The 23,133-nt window shown below is 35.5% G+C and overlaps 1 protein-coding gene and 1 pseudogene across 10 annotated transcripts in view; one reads left to right on the top strand and one right to left on the bottom strand.

Moving 5' to 3' along the window:
• CCDC88A (coiled-coil domain containing 88A) overlaps positions 1-23,133 on the bottom strand; it is a 125,160-nt gene that overhangs the window by 60,787 nt on the left and 41,240 nt on the right. For all 10 annotated transcript variants that reach the window (XM_059943311.1, XM_059943312.1, XM_059943313.1 and 7 more), the window contains exons 4-8: positions 22,515-22,584; positions 20,513-20,571; positions 16,504-16,587; positions 14,643-14,783; positions 7,667-7,839 (exon numbers count right to left, since the gene is read on the bottom strand). In XM_059943311.1, coding sequence (XP_059799294.1) covers positions 7,667-7,839; positions 14,643-14,783; positions 16,504-16,587; positions 20,513-20,571; positions 22,515-22,584 — 527 coding nt within the window. The remainder of the gene's footprint in view (positions 1-7,666; positions 7,840-14,642; positions 14,784-16,503; positions 16,588-20,512; positions 20,572-22,514; positions 22,585-23,133) is intronic.
• Positions 8,848-12,575, top strand: LOC132377276 (sushi repeat-containing protein SRPX-like; annotated as a pseudogene).

Below are 23,133 nucleotides of genomic sequence, written 5' to 3'. Positions count from 1 at the left end.
TTGATGGACACTTAGGTTGCTACCATATCTTGGCAAGTGTAAATAATGCTACTATGAACACTGGGGTGCATGTATCTTTTTGAACACCACATTAACAAACTGAAAAATAAAAACCATATGATCATCCTGATAGATGCAGAAAAAGCTTTTGACAAAACTCAACACCCATTTAGAATAAAAAGGCTGCAGAAAGTGGGCATAGAGGGACCATACCGCAACATAATAAAGGCTACATATGACAAACCCACAACTAAAATCATACTCAGTGGTGAAAAGCTGAACGCATTTCCATTAAGATCAATAGTAAGACAAGGATATCCACTCTCACCACTTTTATTCAACATAGTATTGAAGTCCTAGCCACAGCAATCAGACAAGAAAAAGAAATAAAAGGAATCCAAATTGGAAAGGAAGAATGAAAACTGTCACTATTGGCAGATGACATGACACTATAGATGAAACTGAGCAGGACCCTGTGGGACCCTCCCAGGTACAAGTCCTTTTCATGTCGCCTGTTTGTTGTTTGTAGGAAATAGGCTTCATTCAGCCTCCTGAACCTCCCTGAGTTCCAAAGGGCAGATTCAAACAGTTGCTAATGAGGGAAGGAAGGGAATGTAGAAACAAAGGAGGAATAGTCAAGAAACAACTGTGCAGCAATAAAGCAGGGTCCTGGTGCCTCCTCAAGGAATATACATAACAATACCTTTGAGTTCTTCTACAGGAACTAAAGCCCCCACTCAGGTGGAGGATGGTCACTTCAGGCTGAGCACAAGATTCCTGGAATACCACCCTGTTACCTCACCACCAACCAATCAGAAGAAAGTGTGTACACAGAAGATAACAAGACTCTGACCACCTCCAAAATGATTCTCCTTTTAAAAACTTTCATGGTCAAGCAGAATCTTCAGAGTTGGTTTTTGGACACAAGTCTACCTTCTCCCCAGGTTGCTAGCCTCCTGAATAAAGCAACCTTTCTTTTCCAACCAATACTTTTCTCTCAAGTACTGGCCTTCAAACAGTGAGCAGCTGAACCTAAGTTTGGCAACACAGACAGAAAATCCTAAAGATGCAACCAGAAACTACTAGAGCTCATCAACAAATTTGGTAAAGTTGCAGGATACTAAATTAATATACAGAAATCTGTTGAATTTCTACACACTAACATTAAACTATTAGAAAGAGAAATTAAGGAAACAATCCCATTCACCATCACATCAAAAATAATAAGATATCTAGGAATAAACCTACCAAAGGAGGTAAAGGACCCATACTCAGAAAACTATAAGACACTGATGAAAGAAACTGAACAACACAAACAGAAGGAAAGATATACTGTGTTCTTGGATTGCAAGAATTCATACTGTCAAAATGGCCATACTAACCAAGGCAATCTACAGATTCAATGCAAACCCTATCAAAATACCAATGGCATTTTTCACTGAACTAGAATAAATAATCTTAAAAATTGTATGGAAACACAAAAGACTCAAATAGCCAAAACAGTCGTGAGAAAGAAGAACAGAGATGGAGGAATCATGTGCCCTCACTTCAGGCTACACTACAAAGCTCCAGTAATTAAAACAGTATGACACTGGCACAGAAACAGACAATAGATCAATGGAACAGAAAAGGAAGCCCAGAAATAAACCCACACATTTATGGTTAATTAATCTACAACAAAGGAGGCAAGAATATACAATGGAGAAAAACAGTCTCTTTAATAAGTTATGCTGGGAAAACTTGAGAGCTACATGTAAAAGAATGAAATTAGAACATTCTCTAACACCATACACAAAAATAAACTCAAAATGGATTAAGACCTAAATGCAAGACCAGAAACCATAAAACTCCTAGAAGAAAACATAGGCAGAACATTCTTTGAAATAAATCATAGCAATATTTCTTTGGATCAGTCTCCTAAAGCAAAAGAAATAAACACAAAAATTAAAAAATGGGACCTAATTAAACTTAAAGTCTTTTTGCACAGCAAAAACAAGAAGACAGGGACTTCCCTGGTGGCGAAGTGGTTAGGAATCCGCCTGCCAATGCAGGGGACACGGATTTGAGCCCTGGTCCGGGAAGATCCCACATGCCGTGGAGCAACTAAGCCCGTGCGCCACAACTACTGAGCCTGCGCTCTAGAGCCCACGAGCCACAACTACTGAAGCCCGCATGCCTAGATCCCGTGCTCCGCAACAAGAGAAGCCACCACAATGAGAAGCCGGCGCACCACAACGAAGAGTAGCTCCCGCTTGCCACAACTAGAGAAAGCCCATGCGCAGCAACGAAGACCCAACGCAGCCAAAAATAAATAAATTAATTAATTAAAAAACAAAACTAAACAAAAAAACCCAAAAAGACAACTTTACTGAATGAATGGGAGAAAATTTTGTAAATGATATGACTGATAAGGGGTTAATATCCAAAATATATAAACAGTTCATACAACTCAACATCAAAAAAGCAAACACCCCAATTAAAAAATGGGCAGAAGACCTGAATAGACATTTTTCTAAAGAGGATATGCAGATGGCCAACAGGCACAATAAAGGATGCTCAACATCACTAATCATCAGGGAAATGCAAATCAAAACCACAATGAAATACCGCCTTACATCTGTCAGAATGGCTATCATCAAAACGAACACAAATAACAAATGTTGCTGAGGATGTGGAGAAAAGGGTACCCTCGTACACTGTTGGTGGGAATGTAAATTGGTGCAGCCACTGTGGAGAACGGTATGGGGGTTTCTCAAAAAACTAAAAATAGAACTACCATATGACCCAGCATTTCCACTCCTGGTTATATATCTGGAAAAAAACCCAACAAAACACTAATTCGAAAAGATACATGCATCTGCTTACATTTTTTAAAAAACCCTAATTTTTAATGGAGAAATATTCCCATTGAGAGAGGAACCATAATTTATTCATTTAAGTGGATTCCAATTTTCACTGTAATGAACAATGTTTTGGCAAATAAAATCATTACACATAAAGCCTTGTATATTTCAAGACAGATTTCTTTTTTTTTTTTTTTTAAAGATTTAATTTTTAATTTATTTTGGCCGTTCGGTCTTCGTTGCTGCGTGAGGGCTTTCTCTAGTTGTGGCGAGCAGGGACTACTCTTCGTTGCAGTGCACGGGCTTCTCCTTGCGGTGGCTTCTCTTGCTGTGGAGCACGGGCTCTAGGCGCACGGGCTTCAGTGGTTGTGGAACGTGGGCTCTAGAGCGCAGGCTCAGTAGTTGTGGCACAGGGGCTTAGGTGCTCTGCGGCATGTGGGATCTTCCCAGACAGGGATCAAATCCATGTCCCCTGCATTGGCAGGTGGATTCTTATCCACTGCGCCACCAGGGAAGTCCCCAGGACAGATTTCTAAAAGTACATTACATGTTTAAAGGTCCTTGGTATACACTGTCAAACTGCCCTGCAGAAAGTTCATTACAAATTTATAATGCAACCAACAGAGGATAAAAGAGCCTATATGTGAAACAATTTAACAACTGAAAAATGCCATGTTATTGTTCTAATTTGAATTTATTTGAATACTAGGAAAGGCTAATTTTATTTTCTTATGACTGTACCATTAAAATTTCTTCTGATGAAAAGCTATTACATTTTGTGATTTATAAGTATTTCTTACAAATATTTCTTTACAGATTGTTAAATGCTTTTTTAAAAATTAAAAACAAATTTTTTATTGTGGTAACGTATATATAACATAATATTGCAATTTTAAGTGTACAGTTCAGCAGCATTAGTTACATTTACAATGTTGTTAAACTATCACGACTACCTATTCCCAAAACTTTTTCATCACCCCAAAGAGAAATTCTATACTCATTAAGCAGTAACTCTCCAATCTACTTTCTGTCTCTCTCAATATGCCTATTAAAGATATTTCATTTAAGTGGAATTATTCAATATTTGTCCTTTGTAGCTGGCTTATCTCACTTAGCAAGTTGTTTCTATGGCTCATCCATGTTGTAGCAGGTAATAAAATTTCATCTTTTATGGCTGAATAATATTCCATTGTGCCTAAAGCACATTTTGTTTATCCATCTGTTCATGGCCATTTGGATTGCTTCCACCTTTTGGCTACTGGGAGTAATGCTGCAATGAACATTGGCATACCAGTATCTGTTTGAGTCCCCGTTTTCAATTTTAGTGGGATATACCTAGGTGCGGAATTGCTGGGTCATATAAAAATTCTATAGTTAACTTTTTGAGGAATATTCCAATGCTTTGGGCTTCCCTGGTGGCATAGTGGTTGAAAATCTGCCTGCCAATGCAGGGGATACGGGTTCGATCCCTAGTCCAGGAAGATCCCACATGCCGCGGAGCAACTAAGCCCGTGCGCCACAACTACTGAGCCTCTGCTCTAGAGCCCACGAGCCCCAACTACTGAGCCCGCATGCCACAACTACTGAAGCTCATGTGCCTGGAGCCCGTGCTCCGCAACAAGAAAAGCCACCACGATGAGAAGCCCGTGCACCACAATGAAGAGTAGCCCCCACTCGCCCCAACTAGAGAAAGCCCGCACACAGCAACGAAGACCTAACACAGCCAAAAATAAATAAATAAAATAAATAAATTTTAAAAAAACCCCTCAAACTATCAAAAAAAAAAATTTCAATGCTTTTAATTTTACTTTTTTTAAAAAGTTTACCTAGAAACTCAATTTAAAAATGGACAAAGGATCTGAATAAACATTTCTCCAAAGAAGATATACAAGCGGCAAATAAGCACATGAAAAGACACTCAACAGGACTTCCCTAGTGGCGCAGTGGTTAAGAATCCACCTGCCAATGCAGGGGACAAGGGTTCGAGCCCTGGCCCGGGAAGAACCCACATGTCACGGAGCAACTAAGCCCATGCGTCACAACTACTGAGCTTGTGCTCTAGAGCCCGCGAGCCACAACTACTGAGCCCGCATGCCACAACTACTGCAGCCTGCATGCCTGGAGCCCATGCTCCACAACAAGAGAAGCCACTGCAATGATAAGATCCCACACTGCAACAAAGAGTAGCCCCCGCTCACCACAACTAGAGAAAGCCTGTGGGCAGCAACAAAGATCCAACGCAGCCAAAAATAAATAAATAAATAAATAAATTTATTAAAGATAAAGGAAAAAGACACTCAACATTATTAGTCATCAGGGAACTGGAAGTCAAACCACAATGAGGTATCACTCCACACCCACTAGGATGGCTATAATCAAAAAGGTGTATAATAACAGGCATTGGTGAGGATATCAAGATGCTGGAGCCCTCATACATAGCTGGTGGGGATGTAAAATGGTGCAGCCAAATAGTTTGACAGTTCCTCAAAAGGTTAAACATAGAGCTACTATATGACCCAGCATTTCCACTTCTCAGTAAATACCCAAGAGAAATGAAAATATATGTATACACAAAAATGTGTACATGAATGTTCATAGGAGCATTATTTAAACAGCCAAAAAGTAGAAACAATCCAAATGTCCATCAACTCATAAATGAGTAACCAAAATGTGGTATATCCATGTGAGAGAATATTATTCAACCATAAAAAGGAATGAAGTACTGCTATATGGTACAACATGGATGAACCCTGACAACATTATGCTAAGTGAAAGAAGCCAGTCACAAAAGGCCACATAATGTATGCATCCATTTATATGAAATGTCCAGAATAGGCAGATCTATAGAACTAGAAAGTGTATTAGTGGTTTTGAGGAGCCGAGGGCAAAGAGGGATGGAGAGTGACTGCTGATGGGTATGGAGCTTCCTTTTGGGGTGATGAAAATGTCTTGAAATTAGACAGCATGTGATGGTTGCAGAATTCTAAATAAACTAAACATCACTGAATTGTACACTTTAAAAGGATAAATTTCCTTATATAGGAATTATATCTCAATAAAGCTGTTTTTTTAAAAAAGAATTTGTGTGAGAGAAAAACTCTTTGGAAACATGGGATCCATGGAGACAGAGAGTATTATTAAAGGAAGCCTTTGATAGTGTTAACTACCGCTTAGAAGTGAAATTTATAAGGAATTACTTCTTGTTCTATCCAAATTGCAAATTATACTTTTACTCTGTATGTTAATAAATCCAAATCAATTATATTATCATGTACCACCCACAAGTATGGTATTAGTTAATTTGCATGTTCTCATTACAATTATTTATTTCCATTAGGTATAAGGCAACCTGAACTAAATTTATCCACCATGATTCCATACTTCATCACTTTAGTAAAGATCTATCCCAACAAAAACACTTAAAACAAATGTTAATAGAAGAAATCTAAGAAGGGACACATTTTCAAAGGACAACAAAGATATGAGATGGTATTTGATGTAATGCTAGTTACTGGGAACACTTGCTATATCTGGCATATTTATTTACTCATTAAAACTATTCATTTACATTTTCCAATCAGCGTATGAGACCAAATTTTACTAATGTCTCTAAGTTGTTTGGAATTTGAATAACACTATGCCCAAGTAAATTTTATTTTAAAATCAAATTCTAATATAGTGCAAAATGTTAAATGAATTCACAGCCATCACTGCAGTTCTAATTGCATGCTTTATCTAAAGACTGGAGAAGATTGTGCTAAATTATATGGAACCAACTAGTGTTCACTGTTTAGGCTATCCATTAACTGCCAGTCAAACTAATAACAGCAATCTCTTCCCTAATTTTCATGGTGCAGCTGTTTATAGAATATCCTGGGCGTGTTCACTTCAATAGATACATAATAATGCAGACATTCACAATGAAAGCTGTATTTTTTTGTTTTCAAATTTTCCTATGGACTGTACATTTTTTCTACCTTGCATATTCAACCACTTTCTTAAACTAACTGCTTTAAACAATCAGTAAATAAACTTAATTGTTATATTGTGGTTTTAAATTTAAAATCTATACTCCAAAGCCCAAATTCCAGGAAGACAAACCAAAAAAAAGGAAAGAAAGAAAGAAAAAAAGCCTAAAATACAAAACTCCTTTGTTCTTTTTAAACTGCAATATAAAAAATCTCCAGCAGAGACCGGTTATTTCTTTCCATGTGATTTACCAAGGAATGCCTATGTGACATTTATACTGATTTTCCTGTAATGATCTTTGAAAGTTAAACAGATATTAATTTCATCAGCACTAACCAACCAGAATATTTACCATTTCTAAGTACTGATACATGACTCAGGCATTTCAATTACTCAATGCAGAAGATACACAAAATTATTTTTTTGTAATACTGTATACCAAAAATTCAGTTTTTTAGAACATTAATTTTAAAAAAGCTAAACTTATTGATCTGTATCAGTGGTTGCCAGTATTTTGGATTTCAAGAAATGCAAAAATTAAAAAATTAAGCAGACCTCAATTTGCCAAGGAAAAACATTATTTTATAAAAGAAAGGACATCCTAACACTAAAAAAATAGGGCATGCTTTAAACTGATACAGAATAAAGGGCATCCTTTAAATTGATAAGATTTAACATTAAGAAAACCTTATGTCAGTCTCCTTATTTTTCTCACTTTGGCAAATACTACCAAAAACTTTGACACAGCCTAGCAACTGGGAACCACGCGTCTATATTCCATAAGCCTAAAAACACTCTTTAGATCACCTTTGCTACTATATAAGTTCAATGAGCCTTGAAAAGCAACAACTTACAATTCCTGCCTAAGCCTTCTTATCTTGGCCTTAGCATCTGCCAGTTCCACTGACAGATGTTGTCGACTTTCTGTTCGCTTCATGCCTGGAGAACCACAAGGTGACTGTGCAGATGAAGAGGCATGGGGTGGAAAATGAAGACCATCCCGCTCTTCAGAGAGTTCAACGATAGTCTAAGGAAATAGAGAAATAAATCACAGAATCACTTTTAGTATTTTACATATCAGAGAACCAAACACATCAAAACTAGTCACTAAGTCTAAGTATTATACTGCAACATCAAAAAAGAATTCATTGGTCAAAAATAACTTTGTCATATTTAGCTGTCATTTTTTAAAGTTTTATTCAACAGTAGATGGATGAGCTATTTAGTAGATAACACAAAAACAAGACTTAATACTTCTTTCCTTTCCCAGTGTTTTAACAAAAAAAAGTAAATTGTGGTAAAATAAGAACAGATAGCAACTGTTGGAAAGGCATAAAAGACTTAGTAAAGAAATTAACTCAAGAGTGATGTGTCTATAATTGTGCTGTCCAACATGGTAACCAGTAGCACAAGTGGCTAATCTCAAATTTAAAGAGTTAAAAATACAGTTCCTAGTCACATTAGCCACATTTCAAGAGCACAACAGCCACATGTGGCTAGTGGTTACTGCACTGGACAGTGCAGAATTACAATCTTGCCATTCTTGCAGAATTGGACAACACTGCTCTAGAATTGTAAATAGGAACCTCAGAGGGACCTAAAAAACCCTCAGAAGTTTAGTTCAACCTCTTAATTCTGCAGCGAAGGTAACTGAGGCACAGAGATTAATATGCCCATGATCTCACAACTAGCTCATAGCAATGCCAAGACTCCAGACCAGTCTCTTCACTCCATATCCTATGCTCTCTCTTACAATACTAGTTCTAATCTGCTTCCCATCTCAAAGCTTAACTTTATTCCTTTCTCTAGAGACCCACCATGGGACACAAATCTTCTATTTATCCTAAATCTGAACTTTAAGGGCTATTTAACCTACATGTATCTCACTCAATCATATTCCTCCATTCCCCTAATTTTCCTCTTATTGGAAAATTCTCTTATTCTAAACCAATTTCTCAGATTTTCTTTCAAACTTCCCAGGCAAACAGAAATTGTCTTTGGTAGACATTTCATCTGTCCTTCTACTCCAGACGGAATGGGTAGAGTTACACCTTAGGAACATGAAATCACCATCCTCACTTTGCTTCTCATCACCAAGTCTTACAATGCCCTCATTGAATCGTTACTTTTCTTCTTCTTTTTTTAAACCACCCATCAGAATTCATTTCTTTATCCTTGCGATACATTTGAGCACCCAAATCAAGGTCTGTCCAACTACTGCTTTCACAGATTCCAGTATTCCTATTGATATACCTCAGAATATGACCTCCCAGTTCCCTTTCTCTCTACAACTCCACATCCACTTCCAATCCAATACATACAGGCTTCTCCAGTGAAAGAACCATTCCTCTCTTGTGCCATATCGCCATTCCTATGCCTGAACCTCTAATCACTCAATTCCCCCTTTTTGCCCAGTCAAATAGATTATTCTTGGCTACTCTAGAGTTTCTACATAGTCTGGAACTACAATTAGGCTGTTAAATGTCACCCTTACTTTCTAATTTAACACCACCATGCCATTCTTTGCCTATGGCTCACTCTTTGAGGAAAAAATAAAAGGGAACTAATATTTATAGAACCCCTAGCTAGGGGATTTTCCAACAAGATCTTATCCAGTACTATAATTGGCAATAAAGGCTTTACATCTATTTTAGACATAAGGAAACTGAGGCACATATAGATTAAATAACTTAACCAAAGTTACGCATCTAATGGTTAGGTATAACAGGAGTTCAGATTCAAGTCTGACTCAAACACTATGTCATTTTCCTTACCTACCATCAGTTTTTCTATTTCTGCTCCAAGGTGATAAAGAACTCTAAAAAACAAAACAAACCAAAAAAAATATACAATATACAGCCCTACTACAGAAATTGCCATCCACTTTCAATTAAGCTCTTTCCAATGCCCGTCAATTCTTTTATTGAAAATCTTGATGATTTCCTGGCAAAATCTTCCCACAATGGCTGTTGTAAATATATTCCCTTTTCTCTACATAAGCCCCCAACTACAAACTGCTATCATCACTTCCAACAAATGACCCCTTCTCCAACTTGTCAAAGAAACAAAACCACCTGTGATAAACTCCTCCGTTTTTATGCATCTCTTGTTCCTTACTTCTATAACATTTTCAATTTCTCTCTTCCTATTGGTTTTTTCTCCTTGTTCTTCAAAGACATACAAGTTTCTACTATCTAGGGGAAAAAAAAAATCACATTTTCCCTTTACTATCCTTCTACTATTTCTCTTTCAGTGCTACCTTTTGAAGGGTGGTTTGTTCACTGACATTACTTCATCTTGTCCATCTACCCAGTATGTCCAGCCCAACTTCCCTGTCTCTGTGAACAGTGTTACTAATTTCCACAGTAGCCCAAGCTCAAACTTCACAGAATCAACTTTTATCTGTATATCTTCTTACTGTCTCAATTATCTTTAATCTTGCCTTCTAACATCTCCTGTCTTTAACAATAACACCTGCACACAGTATTAACTAAATGTCTCTTTCATGCACAAACTAGAACTTAATTTTATGCTACTTTACAATTTTTCATTTACAATTTTTTTTTTAATAAACCAGATACAATCTTTCTTATGCTTCCTTGGTATCCCTGATGTTATCCACCATAGTAGTGTGCACAAAAAGAGCTGCTCAAAAATATTTAACTGAATGATTCACAAAACGGAAAACTCAAGAAAAGTACTGAAGACACATATTACGTTTGAAATTAGCAGGTGGTTAAATTAAAGTATCAAGAACTTCCAGATGCCAACAAACAGAGCACAAAAGATCTATGGGCTGCAAAATATTTTTTAAAAAGAAAGAAACCTGGTATTGAGAAATAAGAGTATCCAGAGGTATTTTCCATTAAAGATTATGCAGACATTTTGACTTTTCTCTAACAGCGGTAGTTTCTTGAGCTCAAGAACTCCAAACATTTTCAAAAAATCTGACAGGAAATGTTGTTAAGGCATACCTTTAATTTATAAAGCCTTCTCTGATTCTTCCAATCCTAGACATTCCACTAATGGTTGCAAGTAATATCTTCCTTCTTTAAATTCCTATAGTATTTTTTTAGATATATGTGTCTTTTTTGGTACTTGTCACTTTCAAATTTTTATTACAGTTAATTCTTTTATTAAAATAATCTCCCTATTAGATTATAACAATCTTTGGTTCTTTTTTGAAAGTTTGTCAGTTTGTTGCTCCCACATACTCTAGCACAAGATCTTGCAAAAAGCAGGTATTTATTAATATATGTTGAAGAATGAACATAAAAAGATACAACAATGCTAAAAAAATTCTGGTGACAATAATTCTACTTATAGAACTCATCATTAAGGAAGAGAATCAGAGATGTGCTCAGCACAATCACAGATTTAGGCAAAGGTGTTATAAAGGTTAGGGACACAAGCGTTGGAGTTAGAATGGACAAGTTACCTAACTTCTCTGAACTTGAGAATCTTCATCTATAAAATGGGGTTATTGTGCAGACTTAATAAGATAGTATACAATAAACTTATAACACAAAGCTTGGCATAAACAGTGACAATAAATATTTGGTTTTTAGTAAAAGGAGAGGACTGAAGAGATTCTTGTTTCATAGCATTAAGAACAAAAAAATGAAGAGTAATTAAAAACAGGGCGACCAAATTATATTTTCTAGATCGAAGTGAAACAATTATTACAAAAGATCAATAAAAACAGAAAAAAGGGCTCTCTGTTCTGACAAGGGGGAGCATCCCCTGTGGATAGCCTGTGGCTCCCAATTCTTGCCATGCCAGCAAGTGGAGGATTTAAGTGCTTTAGACGCCCACTTCATCTCCCAGTGTGAGTACTACTGCTTGCCAGGATACACACTGAAATGGGACCGGACAACAAAGCCTGGAGCGGCCGACCAGCCTGTGATGATATGGAACCTCCCAGAATCAAGTGCCCAAGTACGAAAGAACACATTTCTGATCCTAATAAGCTGACAGTCCTCAGTGTCCCGGGAGATACCCGAGGGAACAGACACAGCAAACAACATTCTACTGATGTTATTCTAAAAGACCTCCTCCCTAGACTCAAATTTTCCTGAAGGACATCACAAGATACAGTACACAGTCTATGACAGAGCTGAGAACAAGGGGATCTGCAAATTTCGAGTTAAAGTAAGAGTCAGATGCTGCGACAAAATTCAACGTCCCAGGGAACAGTTACATGAAATGTCTAGCAGCGATAGTTATGGAGCCACTTGCAAGTTGTACTGCATTGGTGGCCACAAGCCACAGGGTAGCCCTGCCTGAGTCTGTCAATTCAATCTGGCTTGGTCTGGCATGGAGCCCACCTGGGCAACCATGAATATCAATGTGGGCATCAGAACAGCAGTCTTATGACTTCTGGATCAGTTTTATGAGAAAAGGAGACTCCTTATTGTGTCCACACCCATAGCCCCAAATCTCTACTGGCCGCAGTAAGAAATGCTACAGCAAGTACAGTGTGACCTGGATCTTCAACACATCATCTTGTGCTGGCAGGCATGTTCCCAACCCTCACTGGCAGGATAGGAATAAAGATTATGCCTCCAGCACTAGCTCTACAGTCCAGGCAGAATCCCATTCTATTCCTTCACTATGGCGCTAGCGGGTAAGCACAGCATGGACAAGGAGCGCTATGTCTCCCTGGTGACGCCTGTGGCCCTTTTCAGCCTGACTGACACTTTCCCCTTGGGAAAAGAGGAGATGGTCCTGCAAGCTGAAGTGGGCCAGACCTGTAACACCTGATGGGATGGCTCCTCTCTCCACAATTTTCTTTCTACATAGTGCTGGGTACACAGAAAGGCCTTAAAAATATCTTTAATGTACAGATTTTTATTTGTTATTTTTAAAGTCTATTTTATTATAAGCTTTCTCTGCACTTAAAAATTAGCACCAAGCTATCTGTACTTTGAAGTGCTCCAAAAAATATGAATATGATATTTACTCTTTCTCTCTTTACTCCATCATGGCTAGTTAATTTTGTAGAGAAATTAGAAACCACAGCCATAAACATTGCTCTCAATCTGCTATTCAGTGTGATACATAACTTTCTCCTATTTTGTTTTTTTATATAAAATTAATTAATGAAATATTTTGGAAGAAAAAAGCAGAAAAAAGTTAAAGGGAAAATGTTAATAAGAACTTGTTTCAATCCAATTGAATGATACAGAATTATTATATTTACATACTGCATTTACATGTGTCTAATATTTTTCACTATTATTTTTAATTATCTTTTCTAACTAGTCCACTGTTGATCCAAATTTAAGATTTTTTTCCCCCCAGAGAAGTGAGTTTAAACCAGCTAGAAACTTGTTTTCTAAATACCTGAGGCAGGAGAATGTGACTACATTCTCCTGCCTCAGGTATTTAGAAAACATTTTTTTCCTTGTTAGAAAAACAAATTCAACTAAAATGCTTAATCAGGCAGGATAACAGATTTTTAAAAGGTTTTTCAAACAATCATGCTATATAGTGTTTCACATTCCTTTTAGTTTCGACACAAATCATGTAATGACAAGTATCTTGTTTATATTTCTCCAAAATAACATCCTCATTCACTCCATATTAATTATTTCATGTAAGTGAGATCAATTTTTACATATCCATCAGTCATATGAAACCAAAGTACAGATTTTTAGAAGTAATTCCTAAGAAGCTGGAAGACACCTTTTCAAAATACCTTTAATATCTTGAAACGCAAATAGAGAAATGTTATAGAAAATGGATAAAACAGTAAAAAGACACTAACATAAAAAAAGATATAGCATATGGTTCAAAACTCAGATTGAAAATAAAGTATCTAAATATCTCAGGGTAAGGTTGATATATACTAGGGATGTTTTGCAACTCACTCTTTTCTTCCTTTGGTCTCACTGTCTTAGATTTTTTAAAAAATTTAGTTGTTGCTCTAAAATATTTACTTCCTATATTTTCTTCTCTTTTAATGCCTTAAGAAAAACTGAAAATTCCCATCAGAAATGAATATATTTTATAGTGACGTGAAAGTTTTTTGTTCCAAAAAAATCTTTAGAAATTTCTCCTATGTAGTCTTTCATTAGTCCCGAGAGTAATCAAATTCTCTATAAATAAGCTCAAATCGTCTCTCTCATGTAAATGGAGCAAATAATCAAAGTTTTACTTTCTCCAGAATGACAGAGTACTTTGGTGTGCTATTAAGGAAATATTACTCACCATCACATGCAGTAACGTCTAGACTCCTTTAAAAATTATAAGCTGCTTTCAGAGTGAAGGCAAAAAATCTGGTGCAATTTTACTCTTTTTAAAAACCAAAGTACTTTCTTAAAGGAGTTTATAATAATTCTCTTTTCTAAGATCACATCTCATTACACTGACTACAAAAATTTGAGACCTTTTGTGGGACATTTTATTCAGAACACCCATTATTCTCCTTTTATTAACACTTACTTTTCCAATCTCAAAATGTGGCAATAAAACTACAAAATTAACCTTAAGCAAATTCTTCTACCTTGAAAAGGCAATGATTTTTCCACTTACATCAACGGTATTTTTAGTTTCATACTTCTGTACTGTTGCCAGAACTATGGGGATGAGTTAAAAAACACAAGAACAAAATCAGAGTAATTTAAAAGGAAGGAGAAAAGAAAACCTAATTGCAATGTGTTTACTAGCAATTTGGGGCTCTTATGCAGCCTTTCTGGTTCCTGTGTTGCACAAAAGACATATAGTACTTTATTACCTGTCCCTAAGAAACAAAGTATCAATTCTGAAAAATCTCTGAAGTTTTTTGGAAAGTAAACTTTCATAATATACTAAAAGAAATTTACAAACCTCCGAATGTTCATCTCTCTCATCTATAAGTCTTTTTAGATGCAATACCATGTTTTTCAAGAGTGGTTCTATTTCCTCCTGAGACATGTCAGTCACTTCCATCCATTGTAGATCAAACACATTTTCCTGATTATGGGTTACCTTTAGAGAGCAACCAAAGTAAACAATTTTTTAAATGGCTAATACTTAAAAATACATTTAATTTTAGTATAATATTAGCTTAAATACTATATATCCCATATAATAAAAATATGAAAAGCAAATATGATATCTATCTTGAAATTAATGAATGATGAAAAGGCTTCTACTAAAAATTATTTTTACTAAATGTCATCTTTAAATGAATTTAGTCAATTAAAAAATAAGATATTTAATTTTTTTAATTTCTTTTTTTTGGGCCACACCGCGCAGCACGTGGGATCTTAGTTCCCCAACCAGGGATCGAACCCGCACCCTCCCCCCGTGCATTGAGAGCATGGAGTCCTAACTACTGGACCGCCAGGGAAGTCCCAAAAATAAAATATTTAATTCAAGGCATTCCTAAGGGAAGGTAATACTAATAGGTCTGACAACTGCTTTAACAAACTCAATTTATCTTTTCCTTAGATAAGACTAAGTTGATTGTACTTGAATTCAAAAGCAAAAGTTTTAATCCTGTAGGATGTAGGTTATTGCACTTTTATACTTGAAAAGCTAAGTCTTTATAGATTCTGAAGAAGACACTGTCATAGAACCTTAGGAGAAAGGGACGCCCAATATAAAGAGTTTTAAAAGAATGGAAAAGTTATATAAGTGAAATACTTATTTCTTGCTTTCCATTTCTCACTGTGATTCTGATATTTTGCTTTAACTTTCACAATAAACAGCAAAAATAACACTTTCAAGAATGGTGGCAAATTTAGTAACTTGCGGTACTCAGCATTTATTCAAAATCAAATACAAATCACAAAGCTAACAGAAACAAACATATATATGTATATATAAAGGGAAACTACCAACAAAACTGTATCTTGTAGAATAATACACTTACTGTTGACAATATTACTGACCAGAAAGCGGGGCTCTTTGAATATTAACTAAGAGAAAAGATGATATATGGAACACAAAGTCATTTAAATAGAGAATATTTAAACACAACAATTCTCACTATTTAAAACTCTCTCCCTTTCCTTAGTTCTCGTTCTAATCAACATGTAAAATTTAACATGCTGTAGTTCTAAAAACTCTAAAGTACACAAGATTAAAAGCCCAAGACTAGACAGATGCAGAAATAGCAGCTTTTAAAAACAATCTTAAAACAATCTTAACAAATAAATATTAGCTTCAATTATTTGACATTGTACACTATGTCCTCCATTTAGGTTTTTATATGGATGTTATAAATCACTAATGTGTTTATAATTCAAGTAATATCTTCAGTAGAAATTATGCTGTGCCCATTCACTAAAAAAAAAATCACTGGGATGACATAATACTAATAGGTTAGTATTATCATCTTACCTCACTTTAGTTTTGAATTACAGGCAGTGATCCACTTTGTGCTGCTTCCATTTACTATACTATTCATACTGTGATGTCTAACAAAGAAATATACATTCCTCAAATAGCACTTTCTGCCTATACCCCTATGGATAAAGGCAACAGTACATCTGTAGTAAGCACTGTGCCATGCAGAAGATAATTCATGTAAGAAACTATGTCTAAAGAAAAGAAGATAATTTTTCTAAAAGCAGAGTTCATCTATAATTGACTTTGATTTATTCTTGCTTAATCCATGACTATATTTGGGGAGACATACAAATAAAACATACCACAAGCTTCATAAAAAATACATAAAAATTGTATACAGATTATTAATTACCTCTTGAATATGTGCGGCAACTGCTGCTTTTGTATCAAAATCTAAACTTTGAATTCTTTCAATAAATTCTTCTTTTTTCTGACACTAAGAGAAACGAATAAAACAATCATTCATACTTTATAGGGTATAGTTGTTACTACGTTGTAAATAACCAAAAATTCATTAGGCTAAAAAGCTTGGCTACATTTTGAACAGCACAATGAGGGTTTTGTTTTGCATTTAAATGATCTCTAATATACTTAGCTAATAAAAAGATAACAATTAGAAATATTTATTTAAAAAGCAACATACTGAAAATCCATACCATTTTTATGCTGAGAAGTTGTAAGTTCTAAAGCGGGTAACCATTACACAAACCATCTAAGGTCAGTACAATATAATTAGGCTAACTTCACAAACAGAGAAGTAAAGAATCAAGAACTTGTTTCAGAGAGGATAAGTTACTTGCCAAAAAACACAGTGAGTCAGTGGCAGAATTCGGAATACAGCCAAAATGCTCAGTCAGTCTTTGCCTATCATCAAACAACACAGCCCTTTTTCTTGGAAAAAAAATTTTAAGCAATTTTTACGTCAGGCTTACAATTCATTCTCATATCTTCATCCTATCAATCTCAATAAAAGAAACCTACTTTTGTGGCCCAGTTCAACACATATAAGGTAATACAATAAATATTTGATTTGTTTCTAACACAAAGTTACCAGGGGCAAAATTTAAGAATGTATATACAAGTACACATGTATCAAGTGGAATAAAGGCAGCAATTATTTATTGTGTACCTTTTAAAAAACTTCATATAAACTAAAAATATTACAATGCAAACCTCATCTTTTTCTTTCCATTCAGTACTGAATAACAGTTTAACATGCATCTTACTCTCTGCCTCTTGTCTACATCTCTTATACTGCAATCCAACTGCGTTTAACTGTATTCTTACAGCTACCAAATGAGAAGTGCATACAAAACAGACAGCACTGCCTTGTCTAGCTTAGTCGCATCTCTTGGGCCAATTACTGAACTACTAGTAAACACACTATACTCAAAAAAGGAAAACTGGCTCTTTGGTCAGTAAGAAACTTAGCAATGTTCTGATTTACACTCTACACATTTACTATATCATAACATTTTTTTTAAACATCTTTATTGGAGTATAATTGCTTTACAGTGTTGTGTTAGTTTCTGCTGTATAACAAAGTGAATCAGCTATATGCATACGTATATCCCCATATCCCCTCCCTCTTGCATCTCCCTCTCACCCTCCTTATCCCACCCCTCTAGGTGGTCACAAAGCACCAAGCTGATCTCCCTGTGCCATGCAGCTGCTTCCCACTAGCTATCTATTCTACATTTGGTAGTGTATATATGTCAGTGCTACTCTCTCATTTCGTCCCAGCTTACCCTTCCCCCTCCCCGTGTCCTCAAGTCCATTCTCTACGTCTGTGTCTTTATTCCTGCCCTGCCCCTAGGTTCATCAGAACCATTTTTTTTTTTTAGATTCCATATATATGTTAGCATACAGTATTTGTTTTTCTCTTTCTGACTTACTTCACTCTGTATGACAGACTCTAAGTCCAGGTCCATCCACTTCACTACAAATAACTCAGTTTTGTTTCTTTTTATGGCTGAGTAATATTTCATTGTATATATGTGCCACATCTTCTTTACCCATTCATCTGTCGATGGACACCTAGGTTGCTTCCATGTCCTGGCCATTGTAAATAGTGCTGCAATGAACATTGTGGTACATGACTTTTTTTTTTTTTTTTTTTTTATAGCTACTTTAATTTTTTATTTATTTATTTATTTATTTTTGGCTGTGCTGGGTCTTCGGTTCGTGCGAGGGCTTTCTCTAGTTGCGGCAAGTGGGGGCCACTCTTCATCGCGGTGTGGGGACCGCTCTTCATCGCGGTGCGCGGGCCTTTCACTATCGCGGCCCCTCCCGTTGCGGGGCACAGGCTCCAGACGCGCAGGCTCAGTAGTTGTGGCTCACGGGCCCAGCTGCTCCGTGGCATGTGGGATCTTCCCAGACCAGGGCTCGAACCCGTGTCCCCTGCATTAGCAGGCAGATTCTCAACCACTGCGCCACCAGGGAAGCCCCATGACTGTTTTTGAATCATGGTTTTCTCGGGGTATATGCCCAGCAGTGGGACTGCTGGGTCATATGGTAATTCTATTTTTAGTTTTTTAAGGAACCTCCATGCTGTTCTCCATAGTGGCTGTATCAATTTACATTCCCACCAACAGTGCAAGAGGGTTCCCTTTCTCCACACCCTCTCCAGCATTTATTGTTTGTAGATTTTTTGATGATGGCCATTCTGACTGGTGTGAGGTGATACCTCATTGTAGTTTTGATTTGCATCTCTCTAATGATTATTGTACATCATAATATTTTATTTCTACTCCTATAAAATTTAATTTAGTTAAGCACATTTCTATCAGTGCAGAAAGTTCCTCATCCTATAAAAACAAAATTATTAGGATGATATAGAAATTAAATTAAATTTAAAATTAAATTAAATTAAAATTAATTTTAAATTAAATTTAAAATTAAATTATGAGAAATGTACAGTTCCCAGCTATGACTAGGAAGTCAGAGTTTTAGGGGGATGTGATAAAAACTACCAGGTTTAAAAACAAGAATTTTTTTGGTCTAGTAAATAATATTTGACAGGCATAGTGAGAACAATTAAGAATGACTTTCAGATAGTACATTTGTGGCATATATAAAATAACTAACTTTTTAGGTATGGTAACCCCAGTTCTTAAATTTTATGCTTCTAAAAGTGACTTATGTATAGTTTGAGCCAATGAACATATATAAAATGGCAGGGTTATAATAAGTATGACTCACTGAAGGGTCCCCCAGTTCAACTGCCATACCTTTGTCTGCCTTCAGTTTAAACACATACACTTCCCTTTTCTAAGTCCTAGAGCCACTGTTTATTTATACTACCTTTAAAAGCTCACCCTGTAACACAGTCTCAACACAAATCAATGAGAATTCTTCCTTTACCTTAAAATACCCACAATCTGTACTAAATCTCACCTCCTTTCAAACTCTGAAAGGTTTAAGAATTCTGAAAATGTTTTATAAATAGGTTAGGTTTTCTTAAAGAATATCGAATGAAGTTGATAGGTTCTTGAAGGCTAGAAACGAGAAAGAGTACCAAGATGGAAAAAAGATAGAATGAGAAGATTCAAACTTTGAAGTTGAGTAATCAGAGTATCAGTGTTGTCCAATACAAGTACTCACTAGCTAACTGTGGCTACTGAGTATTGAAATATAGCTAGTGCAACTGAGAAATTGAAACTGTAATTTTATTCAATTGTAACTAATTTAAACTTAAATAGCAACGCATGGCTAGTGGCTATTCTACTGACAGTCCAGCTCTAGAGCATAAAAAGAATCTGGTGTTAAAAACAGAACTATAAACAGTTTTACTTACAACGATAAAGACTCTTGTGAAGACTAAATAATCATCAGCAAATTTTTTTCCACTTAAAATTAAGCTCTCTTTTATCTTTATATACAGTTTTTAAAGTGTTATGGGCACTAAAGTTACTTCTAATTCTATTACAGTAATTGATTCCTAAGCCAGCAGATTATCGTGATTTCATAATTTCTGCCTCCTTTTGATCATCAATCCTCTTCCCTTCTGTAACACACACACATGCATGCATAAATCATAAGAATGTTCTGGGAGAGGTTTTTAAGGGTACCTCTAGGGAAACTTGAAAAGCTGGGGCCTTTAAAAGCCTCGAATTAAAAAAAAGAATAATTAAATGTTTTAAACGATTATGACTATCTGATAATATAAAGTTTGAAATAAAGTAACAGAATGAGTGTTTTTCTTCAAAAACCTTCTCCTTAGGAGGTTATACAGTTATATAAAAATTTCTAACATGGACTTTGAACACCAATGGCCCATCCTTAAGTCTTTCAGAAACTAGAGCCTGAAAAATTTATAAAAAGTTATTAAAATAAAAATATGAAGAATTATTTTAACTTACCTGAACTGCACAACCCAGTAAAAGTAAAAGCAACTTTTTAACTTCTTCTGTGCCTTGTTCTGAAACAAAAACAATTACTAAGTACAACATTTTACTTTAGTTCAACTCTCTTACAGCGGTAGAATTACTTCTAGAGGTGATATTCACAACAACTTGACCAAGGGATTAAGTTTATAAGTACAGTGGAGAATTCAGAAAAGCAGCTGTGTGTGTGCACAATGTGGTAAGAGCAATTTTGAAGGGCTGCAGTACAGATAAAACAGCTTTCAAAGCTCTGTGTGATAAAGGATGCTAACTCTAAATCCACTGCTTCTCCGTAAGTCATCATACTACACCAGCATACCAAATGAGGAGCCGCTACTAAAGAGACATGCCACAGCCAGCCAAAACGGTTAGGCCTGTTGGTGTTTTCTTTCTAAAACACAGACCTTATATGATTCATCTACCTATGAAATTTAAATGGCTTTCCCCTGTGTAGATCCATGAGAATCAAAACCTTAAATATCAGTTACGGTGAGGCTGGTAAAATAAATGTATATAACAAGCTGGATAAAGTTAATGGTCTGTAACAGAACTGGACAGTACATTCACTGTCCAACAACATTCAATTCAAATTTTCTTAAAACATTCAGCTGACAAAAAAATAAGTCACTTCTCTGGCCAGAATTTCACCATCAGGCCAATCTGTCTTCTTCTCAAACATTTCCTCCTACTCTCCATGAAACAACCTACTTCCTTAGCCACACTAATCACGCTTCCCCAGATATACATACATACATACACACACCACTGCCTTAACTTGTTACTCCCTCTGCCTGTCTTTCTTCCCCACCCTTTGTCCCTCTAATGAACTACTTACTAATCTAATCTCAATCCTAGGCACAGCTCTAACATCTCTGCGTAGTCTTCCCTGACCCAACCACCAATGGTCTCCAACCCTCACTAATCTACCAACTTTAAGAATAATCAATGGCTCCATATTTTATAAGCCTTAACATTTTTACATCTCTCTATTTTGCACCAATTATTACATGATTTCCCAGTAATCTGTGTATCTCTCACCACAACACAAGACCCTCCAGAGCATAAACCATTTTCTTTATATTCCTGGTCCCTCTAACTTGGTAAGTAATTACTAAATGCATGTGGAATTGAAAACAATTCCATTCTACATACAAAATGTTTCTTACATTTTTTATTTGTATATTCAAATATTCCAGAATATCTTGAAAGAGTATCTAAACTCCTAATTCACCCCATCTAATTGGTAGTTTGCTCAATGAAAACAGCTGCTTGGATTGTTTTTATTTTGGTTTTATTTTTGTTTGTTTTGACTGAGGGTGAGACTGGGAATTGGAGAAAATATACTTGATTTGGGTTACATGTAGCCTGTAAGAATAAGTCCTTTGTTGAAACTGTTAGGTAGCTGCTAATTTCCCCAACTGTTCAAAAATTAAAACCCTGAACATGTCGCAATTAAAATCTGGTAAAGGGCAGAAACTTTGAAGAAAATAATTTAAATTATCTAAGAAACTGCTTCTCATCTTTTTTCCACTCAAAAGTAGTTTAATATAAATTACAACATATCAATCAGTAAAACCTCAGATTCAAACAACTTTGGCAATGGTAGATAGTAGCTATAAAACCTAGAAATTATTTCAAAATCACTTCTTTTCTAAGGTTATGTTCTTTTAAGCTTATAACTGCTGTACTTATCTTCTATACTTGTTTATAAGACACTAAAAATCATCACAGAAAAGTATCAACTTGGTAGAGTCAACAAAACACTGGACTTAATGTAAAATGTATGTCTTATCCCATCTATGACTTACAAATATTCTGTTTATTTTCTCTATGTAAAACGGAATATCACCTCCAACTTTCCCTATAGACTCACAAAAAACCTAGTGAGTTAATGGAAATTAGCAAAATCTTGGTAAGCATCATAATATTACACAAAGATAAGACTTTATGATCACATTATGCTAATTTTAATACTTACCAGAAAAGGGATTTTTGCCAATGATTAAGACATTTGGCAATGACATCATGATCAACTGCTGCAAAGTCTCCTATAAAAAGATATCCAAAGGTTGTTATATGGGTAATGCTGACAGGATAATTACTCAACAAGCTACAACTTATGATTCGTGCACATCTCTGTAGGCATACTATACCTACAGAGGTATACTGCAATTAAAAAGCTTAAAAAATGTGAAAAAAAGATGTCTAAAAAGTCTTAAATCTTTTGTAACTATAAGTTAATGAATTAAATAACTAAAATTATAATTATCAGATAGGCTTAAGTTAATAACGTATCAAATGTCCATCAAATAAGTGTCCAAGTTGAACTGGTCTAATACCTATTATTTGGAAATCTGAATTTTAGGTATTAGATAATTAAACAATCTTCCTCAATAAAAAGATCAAGTATGTGTATTCTTTTTGGGTTTTTTTTGTGAGAGAACTAAAAAATCAACTGATAGTAAAATTAAGAAAGCTAGTTAGTTTATTAAAAATCTTGTCTTATGAGTATTTCATGAAAGTGAGCTCTTCCTCAGTGACTCATTATTTCTCTCCTATCTACAATTCATGTTTTACTTCCTTTAACTTCTGTCAAA

This window comes from Balaenoptera ricei, chromosome 13 (assembly GCF_028023285.1).
Source record: "Balaenoptera ricei isolate mBalRic1 chromosome 13, mBalRic1.hap2, whole genome shotgun sequence".
NCBI lineage: Eukaryota > Metazoa > Chordata > Mammalia > Artiodactyla > Balaenopteridae > Balaenoptera > Balaenoptera ricei.
Note: the sequence above shows the minus strand (reverse complement) of the source record. Positions and strands in the feature narration are given on the sequence as shown.